The sequence below is a fragment of the Drosophila nasuta genome, unplaced genomic scaffold, assembly GCF_023558535.2.
Source record: "Drosophila nasuta strain 15112-1781.00 unplaced genomic scaffold, ASM2355853v1 ctg283_pilon, whole genome shotgun sequence".
Taxonomy (NCBI): domain Eukaryota; kingdom Metazoa; phylum Arthropoda; class Insecta; order Diptera; family Drosophilidae; genus Drosophila; species Drosophila nasuta.
In genome coordinates, this window is record NW_026869485.1 from 1 (window position 1) to 10,366 (window position 10,366).

The following is a 10,366-nucleotide window of genomic DNA, read 5'->3' on the forward strand; positions in this document are numbered from 1 at the left end:
AGCGTCAAATGGGAGTAACCGAATGATTGCAATTGCAAGTGTAACTAAAGTGCATGAAAATGGGAAATGGGGGAAAAGTGCGACGAGTGCAGTTCGCTGTGCTTTCGGAGAGTCTTCGATAATATTTAATTGCATCATCAGCCGCAGACGCAGATGCAGACGCGGTCGCGGTCGCAGCCTGACTCTATCTCTAGTTGCATCTGTATCTCAGTCAGTGACGAACAGTTTCAATCAAATTTGACACATGAGCGAGACTTGGGCTTTGTTTAGTGGCGTAAGTTTGAAGCATGTGTGAGTTGCGTAAGTTGCATAAAGTCGACTCTTTAGTCCCATGCCACAATCTGCTGTGGCCTCATTCGGAGCACAGATTTGTTATCGCGCATTTAATTAGGCGTGCGTTAGTTGAGTTAATGATCATCACAATTGCTGTAGTTGCTGCTATTGTGCTTACAGCTTTGGTCATTAGAAAGCTGCAATGTTCTTTTTAGGTGGCAGAGACAGAGAGAGAGAAGAGATACAGAAAGATGAACCGACTTCTCTTTGGTGATCAATGTATTGCACCTGTCGGGCAAAAGACCGCCTGAAGACTTCAATTAGCGATTATGCAGTTTTACACAATGCGATTCTTGAGCCTGAGATTGAGTTGGAGCTGAGCTGAATTGATGCTGCGTGCAGACGCGGCATTAGAAAATCATTTAGCTCGACTGCTATAATTGCATTTTATTGTTTCCGACAAGCAGCGCCGTTACAATGCTTGGCAGAGAAAAGCTGCGCGACTGAAGAAAGTGGCAACAAAGAGCATGTGGCAGAAGAGAGTTAGCGAAGAGCGCGTACCATTAGCTTTCTGCCCGCTGCTTTTACCGGTTTGCGTGACTCGAAGAGTCTAAATAGAGAGTGAGCGAGAGAAAGAGAAGCAGCATTAGAGTTGTTATGTTGCGGCCGAGTCGAGAGTTCGTTTTGTGCTGCTTGGCTACCAACTTGTAAAGTTTTCCGCGGCCTTCGCATCGAGCATTCAGTGTCAAGGTGCTCGAACTGGCAGTCGTAGCCACGGTCGACGAGTCATAGAGAAGAAGCTAACGAACTTTGAGAGCAATTTCAATTTTCCCGAGCTGAGCTAAACTGAGCTAAGCTGCGCAGCGCTGCCCACAGCATCTATAATTCTGGAGTCGCAGTCGAAGTCGGAGCAGAGCTGAGCGGAGCAGAGCAGAGCAGAGCACGGTGGCTCACATAAGAACCTATTGCTGAGGTGTATGTGCGGCAGTTAGGCGCTCCACTTTCTAGAGTGCAGACGGCGCAACACAGAGCGGTCCATCGGTCCACCAAAAAAAAATAATCAAATACAAAATAACTACAAATATTTTGCGGTTCACAAAAAATATTTAACAAACTCAAATATTTGAAAAAAAAATTTTAAAACATTTTTGTGTGTGTCCTGCGTGCGTTGTGTCGTTCAAACAAATTACATAATCAAGACAAGCCAACAAAAGCAACGATTTTAATTTATTTGCTCGCGTGCAAATAAAGCAATCAAAGGATTAAACACTCCAACATTTATAGTCGCAAGGTAAATGACAATTAAAAAGGAAGTGACTTATTTTCTGCAATTCGAAAAACGTGCTCAGCTTAAAAATCGTATCATATTCAAGCCATCAATGTCTGACAAGGCGTCAAATGGTTGAGTGAGGTTGAGTGGAACAGGATCGGGACGATGCACACATGTCCATCAATTAAACGAAAATGGTCAATGGACCATTAGAGAAAGCCTTGGGTGAATGTCAAGGCGATCGACCAAATGATCAGTGCAACAACAACAAAAAAAAAAAAAAGAAACTAAAATAAAATGAAACTCGAATCACAGCGCCACTATAAAGCAGCAATGTCATCTAGGAGACGAGATGAACCGAGACGAACCGTTAACAATTCGTGTGACCGGACTAAGCGAGCAACTTGCTAACTTGAGCTAGAATGTCTCTGTGTCTCGATTGCTGCCGGAAAATGTTTTTGTCATCTAGCACTGACAAAACATTTCCCAAATGCGCAGAATTCAGCAGGCAATTAACTTTTGCCGGTTTTCTGCTGCGTGTGCGGCAGCAGCTCGTTGAATGACAAAATAGAAAAAAAAGCGCAAAATGATCCAACTGCGCGAACATTTTCATTGCTCATTCTCGAATCAGCAACACGCCTGAGATGGCGGCGATGGGATGGTTTAGCTGACCGGCCTGGCCTGGCCTGGCCTGAACAGGCGATTTGGGTCAACTGGGTTGGCAACATCGGTTGGGTCATGCAACGGTTATGATACAATTGAAGACAATTAGCCGCGAGCTGTGCGCTTCGAGATAATCAACGTTAGTCGCTGGCTAAACAATTAAACTCTGTTAGATTCTTAAATGCCACAGAGACAGCCACAACTTCAACTACTGCTTCTCAACTTTCGCTGCATTTGTACCTTTGGCATTAGGATTACAAAGCGGCAAAGAAAGGCGATTTGTTTCCATTTTCTTTATTCAATTTAACAACAATAGACTCAATGCAACGTATATTTGCATATCCTCAACATTTCTCACCTCTCTCTAGCTGTCGTAACTATTCTTTCTCCATTGACTGACTGACAAATTTGTTCGCTACGTGCGCCCGACAAGCTGTAATAGAAGTGATATATAAGTCGACATTATGTGCTTCGTTTAGCCTCATATTATGACTATTACCACATCAGACAGCACAGCAACAGCAGTCGAAAACGATTTCCCAAAAAAAACCAACAAGAATGCCAAGCTAACCGAAAGTTCATTATTATGCTAAATGCGGCTCCACAACGAACAACGCTTTGTTGCAGTGCAGCAAAGCAATCGGTTTGCATGTAGATTTTCATTATACGAATTCATTCACAGTTAGATCTCTCTGGGCATCGGTAGCATTTCAACGAAGCGTGAACCGAAAAGATCATGTTTTACGTCTGATACATTTATGTTGGCCCAATAGATTACAATTTTCTCGAAAATGCCTTTCAAATGGTGCGGTTAATTTGCCGTTAGGTTTTCGTGTGGCATTCGCTTGTCAAACGCATCGAAAGCTACTCGAGTTTGTCGCCTAAGTCTTTTGATCGTGAACCACACAATACAACATCTCAAAACAAAAAACACGTTCTTTTCGATTGTGTGCGACCACAGAATGCGAACAATTTCACTGCTTATCCATTGGGCCTCTATTAATTGGGCATTTGTCGCAGTGTTTGGAAATTGGCGCAAATTGCTTAAATTTCAATAAAAATAACTTTGGCATTTTCCCGATGTGGGTCAGTTAGGCTCCTGTGCCAATGGCCTGCGGGTGCGCTTCAAATTGCCAACTAGTCACAGTAGCTGTTGACTATCTGCTGACTGGCTTCCACAAATACACAGTCACAGTCAGAGTCGGAGTCAGAGTCACAGCAGCCAGCATGCAGGAGGCAAGCAACTAACTGCTTACAGTTACAATGACTCGCGCCTCAATTGAGATAAGCGTTCGCTTGGCAATAGCCACCGCGCCTCAACTTGGCTCGGCAGTTATGTCATTCTCTTGTGCATTCTCCTGGTTTTGCGGGCACTTGACTTGACTTGGCACAGTTTTAGCCAGTCAATGGAAATGAAATATTTTTTGATTACTTGCAATTTTAATTAAGAAATAACATAAGCTACTGTTGGTCATCGCGATAGCTGAGAGTCTACTGCAGTATTGGTGTCACTGCCACTGATATCCGATGGATTCATTGACAAACTGACACCTGACAGTCGGTCTTTCCATCTCTTAGTCACTTGACTGACAGCTCTTTAGGACTAGCACAATTTTGCAAGCACTCTAAAGAGTTGGCAATTCGCATGGCCATTAAAGCCTTCTGCTAATGGCTCATAAACATTTTATTTTGCTTATATATGATATGTGGTCTAAATAGTAATTTATGAAAAGAAAAATAGAATTTGCGCACTTCTATTTAAATGGATTAACCCACAATAAAGAGTCTATAAAACAAAAACGAAACAAACTGTCAAATTTGACCGTAAATACGCGAAAACATTGAGCATGAAAACTAGTTACCGGATTTGCAAGTTGCCAGCGGCAAAAAGCGAATATATTGATATCCAGATGCAAACATGTGAATACATAAATAAATCTGCTTCCAACTCGAATTCAAATGCTAGCAAATTTTCCTCGACAGCATCGGCTTCGGCAACTGCAACTGCAACGACAGCAGCAACAGGAGCAGCAGCAACTGCAATGCCAAATGGAAATTTATGTGCATGGCAACTGACCGCGATTACTACGCTTGTCTTGTCCATCGAGTGGGGATTTAGTTTATTGGCCCACTAACGCGACTGACCCACAACATTAAATTGTAATTTGAGTGGGCAAACATTTTAACTGAATTTCTATTCCTTCTCTTTCGCTCTGACTTTTGTGGGTCTTTCAGTGTCTTTGGGTCTTGTTTGAGTTGGCAACTTGGGATAATTAGAATGCCATTTGCATCTGTAACTGCGACTTTTGACGCCCCAGTGCGCTATGTGACCAGTTGACCAAACAAGCCAGAAGAAATTTAACTTGGGTTGTAGTGAGCTCTTGTTATTCATTTGGTGTTATTGACCAACAGAAACCGCGCACACAACAATTGTGTAATCGTTGATTATCAGCACATTGCTCAGAGTTCTGAACAGCGCACAGCTGCTTGGTAAAGTTGTCCATTTCAATTCGATTAGCGCGGAAATCAATCTGGTCGTCAGCGCATGTGTAGAAGAATTCTCAACAACATCAACAACAGGCAGCTGCACTCTCGACTCGAGACTCTGTGATTTAACGCACATTACACATAATGCATTTTCCATGCCGTTAAGAACCGCAAAGGCAACAGCAGCAGCAGCCAACCTCTAACAATTCAACTACCGATGTATCGATCACCTGATCATAGAGGCAATCGCAATCCCAATCAGTTGCATTGTTTTTTTGTCTAAAAATTCCTCCTCGAAGTTAGCAAGTGGCGTTGCGTTATTTTAATTCATCCGGGTACCCAGCGAGAGAGAGACAAGAGTGTGCGTGCTGCTGCCCAAGCAGCTGGTATCATCATCAAAACAAAATTGATTTTGCATCGGAGCTTGTAATTTGTTCGCAATTAATCAAGTGCAGTTCGTGCTAGTGGGCGTTGCAGTTTGCCGTTGCCGTTTGCAGCTTTGCTATTTCAGGAAGTGGCTGGCTGGCTAGATGGCAACGAAAAGAAAAATGCCATTAAACCCATTATTAGGGCTTAACTGTAACTGCAGTTGCAATTAATCATGAGATAAGCATGCAAAGAGCAAATGCTCAAGAGAAATTACCCGAGAACTAGAGAACTCGACAATTCGAAATGCTAATTAAAAACAAAGCCACAAAATCATTTTTAACCAACTTTTGTTCGCATCTACATACACAGATATACAGCAGTAGAAGAGGAACAAGAGAAGCAAGCAATAAAATGCAGCTACGGTCATTGACAACACGAAAGAGGCGAGTCAGCATGATGACGACAACAACATCGCTGGTGTTGCTGTTGGTTCTGTTGCTGGTGGATAACGCAGCATCGGCCCGCAAGTTGCCCAAGCGGCCGGCAAAACCGTTGAAGACATTTCCGCGAAACAATGCGACGCCGTCAATTGCAGCAGCAGCCGCAGCAGTCGCAGCACCACAACCGCAACCAGAGGGAGCAGCAGGGGGGAGCACAACAAGCGTTGGCAAGCGGAAGCGAGCTACCAAAACCGTTGACACCACAAGCGAGCGAACAGCAGCAGCAGCAGCCGGCGGAAGCTGCTCTAGCGGAACCTGGAGCAACACCTGTCAATGTCAATGGCAATGCGAATGCGAATGGCGGCGAGAGCAAGAGCGATGATCTGAGCGCAACGGCCTTACCGCCACACAACGGCCAGATCGATGAGGACTGCGAGCCGGATATGATTGGCTTTGAGCTTATAACCGGGTGAGTGCCACACGCTATAAATCTAGATATGCCAGCAATTAGGTATCGAGGGAGCAGGGACACTTCTACTTGTACTTGTACTTAGTTCGCACATCGTAAAAGAGGTTTTTGCTGCTTTGCTGCTCTGCTGCTTTAATGAAACCAGTTGTTGTGGTAGACTGAAAATTGATGTGGCGCATTTTGTGTTATCCTCAGGTACGTGCTATCGGCGCCATCGAAGCAATTGGAGACGCTGCCTGGCACACTGATGCTGACCGACTGCTTGGAGGCCTGCCAGGCCAATGAATCTTGCAGTGCGGTTAACTATGAGACCGGCCTCTGCGTTATGTTCCGCAGCACCGCAGACCAGTTGCCAGGTGAGTTTAAGACTGGGCCACGATTATCATTTTTTTTAACAACGCCTTTTTTTTTGTTTTTGTGTTGTCTTGTGTTTCGCTCCTTCAACTCAGGTTCACTTTCGCGTTCGCAGTATCCCGTTTTCACAATTTACGCACAGAAATCCTGCTTCGGTGTGCGTCCCTGCTCCAAGGCCTGGTGCATTGATCGTGTGCAGGGCTACCGTCTGCCTGAGCATGCCAAGACCAGCCAGAGTGTGGCCACGCGACGCGACTGCATCGAGCTGTGTTTGGGCGAAACGGAGTTCACCTGCCGGTAAGTGCAAGTCCCGTTCGCAGAGCATTCCACCTGCCACAGTTCACAGCTCATTCGGTTGCCGTCTCTGTTTCTCTCTCTTCTTTGTCTTTTCGCAATTCATCTGTGTCTAGCTCGGCCAACTTTTATGCGCACTCTGGCCTGTGTGAACTGTCGGACATGGATCGCATTACGCTGTCGGAGGAGGCCAACATTGTGGCCTACGATGGCGCCGAATATCTTGAAAATAACTGCGCCGAGGAGCCAAGCAAACTATGCGAATTCAAGCGTGTCTCGGGACGCATTCTAAAGACCGTCGACTCCGTGCACCAGAATGTCCAAAGCATTGACGATTGCCGCGACCTCTGCCTCAGCGCCCCGTTCCGTTGCCACTCCTACGATTACAATGAAACCGGTGAGCATGTCTGTCGCCTCTCCCACCACAGTCGCGCCACCCTCAGTGATCTCTCCGAGCCGTATCTGAACATCGAAGAGGCGGCCACCTATGAGCAGTCCGCCTGCTACAATGTCTCCATCGATTGTCGTTCCGGTGAGATGATCACCAAAATACGCACCTCCAAGCTCTTCGACGGCAAAGTCTATGCCAAGGGTGCCCCCAAGTCTTGTGCTGTGAACGTGAACAATTCGCTGGAGTTTGATTTGCGCATGCGTTACAACGATCTCGAGTGCAATGTGCGCCAGAGTGCCTACGGACGTTATATGAACGATATTGTTATCCAGCATCACGATATGATTGTCACCTCGTCCGATCTGGGTCTCGCTGTCAGCTGTCAATATGATTTGACCAATAAGACGGTGGTGAATAACGTTGATTTGGGAGTTACCGGCGAAATTGAATCGACGTTGAGCGAGGAAATCATTGTGGACTCACCGAATGTGATCATGAAGATTACGGCACGGGATGGCAGCGATATGAAGCGTATTGCTGAGGTCGGTGATCCGTTGGCGTTGCGGTTCGAGATCGTTGATGCCAATAGCCCATATGAGATCTTTGTGCGCGAACTGGTTGCCATGGATGGGACGGACAGTGCGGAGATTACGCTGATCGATGCCAACGGCTGTCCCACGGATCAATACATTATGAGTGCCATGCAAAAGATGGCCAGCAATCGCAAGGTGCTGCTCTCACAGTTCGACGCCTTCAAGTTCCCCTCCTCGGAGCTGGTGCAATTCCGCGCCCTGGTCACGCCCTGCATACCCCGCTGTGAACCGGTTATCTGCGACAACGATGAGAACGGTGAGACCAAGTCGCTACTATCCTATGGTCGTCGCAAGCGTTCTGTCTTCAATGGCACCGATGGCGGTAAGTAAACGCTAACCGAAAACCAAAAAAAAAAAAAAATACCCAAATGCCTATACAGTGTTGGCCATAACGGTAGAGATGGCCCTGGCCATCACTGCATCACTGTCTAGTGATTTATCGCCGTGATAGTGAAGTGACTTGGCTGCACAAATGTTGCCAACAAAATTCCTGACTGACTAAATGCTTGAGCATTAATACTACGATAGCTAAAACTTACCCGCTGTTGGTTGTTTCCTGGTTCGTCTTTTTTCCTTTTTGGTTATCACTTTTGTGTAGAAGGCGTAACAAAGTCACAGCTTCATTCATCACTGGCCGGCCACTAGACTCGCCACAATTGCATTTCATATTCATCACTTGCTGCCGTTGCTTCGGCTACTTCTCTTTTCCACAGTTGAGCTGGCCATTAAGTCGGAGAAACGCCAAAAACGTGATGTGAGTCATCAGACGACCGATGAGAACATTTTGCTGGTGCAGTCGATACAAATCACCGATAAGTTTGCCTTCAATGGCGCCGATCCGGCAAATCCTGAGCCCCGAGATGGTCTCGCCAAGCTGCAATTGGAATTGGCCAACAAAACGGACACTTGCATAAATGGCTATGGTAAGTAGAGAGTATAAATATGAGATTGTGTGTGTGAGTGTTTGAGTGTGTTTGCATGACTGCTTAGCAGCCACAACTTGCCACTTGGCCAACTCTTTGAGTGGCGCTTTGCAGGCAAAACTTATCTCGCAAAGCGCGCCAAATTTATTAGCGCTAATCGCGTGCCATCGCACCATCGAGGCGAGGCAAACCGAAGCAAAGCTAGGCAAGTGGCCGCTTGCTGGCTGAGTGACCAGCTAATTAAATAAGCCCATAAAAATATCTTGTGCATTACAACTCTATTTGCAGGCTTCATAATTGCCGGAGCGCTCTTTTTGCTGCTGCAGCTTACCGTGATTGCAGTCTGGGACAACATGCAGAAACGCGCGTTACACAAGCGATAAGGCAGCAATCGAAGTAGCAGAAACACGATAATGATGATGACGACAACAAAGTGGATGATGACGACGACGATAATGCTGATGATGATGACGATAATGGTGTGGTGGAACTATAAGGAAGAGCCCCTCCATAGGAAACTAGCTTGAAATTCTATCTTTAGCAGCGCTCTTAAAATCTAGTTAGTAGCTGTACGTAAGGGTCCTACAAACAAACAAACAAACATATATGGCACATTCAAAGTCATTGCGCGAAACACACACACACTTACACGTACACACACACAGACAGACACGAGTAGAGCTGGACTTCTCTGCACATTGAATTGAATTAGCCAATTGGAAAAAAATACGAAAAAAATGTGAGGCAATGACTGTATCAGCCGCCCATACTCTGTAGCTTAATATTTATATACTTATGCTATGCTCTCTATATAAGACTTAACTACTAAGACTACTCTATACTCTATATACTCTCAATATGTCGACATACTATCAGCTTAAGACTTGAAAAGCTCCTTAGTCGTAGTGCAAACCATTCAAACCTCTTAACTGAGCTCGTAACTGATATCGATGCTGCCAGCCTCATTTAAGAGGTTTGACTGTTTAAATACATAATAAAAAGTAAAAGAAAAAAAAGACAACTTGAAAGACACACATCTTAATGTGTACGTATACTTAATATTAGGAATAATAAACGCAATGTAACAATGTAACGCAAGAGACAAACTTCAGATGCTATAAACAGAAAAACTGAAACTGAAAATGAAAAATAAAAGTAAATAAATAAACGTATTAGAAATTACTTATCTTGGCTTTTCATTTCCATGATTTTGTTCGCCTCATTTGGCTGTCGAATCGATCGGGCGGCCTGTCGAGATCTAACAAGGCCAACCTCAAGTAGAGGGCTTTGATTGTTGGTTTTGGCCTAATCAACGTTTATACAAATCAATCAGAGCAACATTTAGGCGTTAGGCAGAGCACAACAAGAAAACAACACTTTGCCAGGTGATGGCAAATTGCCAAGTGAAACCGAAACGAAACTCGAACACTGCAGTTGGAATTGGAATTGAAATTGCAGTGGGATGAAGAGAGTTTGGAGAGCGGCTAGTAAAAGTGACAAACTAATTGGGCAGAAAAAGGGGCTACAAATTGCAAATAAACAACTTTATTTACTTGATTTCACCTTCTTTCAAATTGACGGAATGTTGGCGAGATTTGCCATCAATAGAGAAAATACTTAGTGCAGCATTTAATGAGAATTAATAAGTTTATGCTGCCCCAAATATAAGAAAAGATTCTTAATTTCCTTGCACATTTTTTTTCACCTTCATAAATCATTATGAATGTGATTCAAATCTTGCCTTAGGCGCTTACTTTTCATTTACTTTTACTGCTTTTGTGCATATTTCTAAATATTGTTTATGAAAATGAAATTTTGCATTTTTCCTTTTTCATAATTA

At 44.5% G+C, this 10,366-nt stretch overlaps 1 protein-coding gene across 1 annotated transcript; it reads left to right on the top strand.

The window, feature by feature from the left end:
• Positions 1 to 1,029: 1,029 nt before the first annotated feature.
• Positions 1,030 to 10,083, top strand: LOC132797850 (uncharacterized). The gene is made up of 7 exons (XM_060809614.1): positions 1,030 to 1,564; positions 5,432 to 5,971; positions 6,167 to 6,327; positions 6,421 to 6,622; positions 6,736 to 7,925; positions 8,317 to 8,526; positions 8,815 to 10,083. Exons 2-7 carry the CDS (start codon positions 5,637 to 5,639, stop codon positions 8,907 to 8,909), a joined length of 2,193 nt encoding a protein of 730 aa, XP_060665597.1. The 5' UTR covers positions 1,030 to 1,564; positions 5,432 to 5,636; the 3' UTR covers positions 8,910 to 10,083.
• Positions 10,084 to 10,366: the final 283 nt, after the last annotated feature.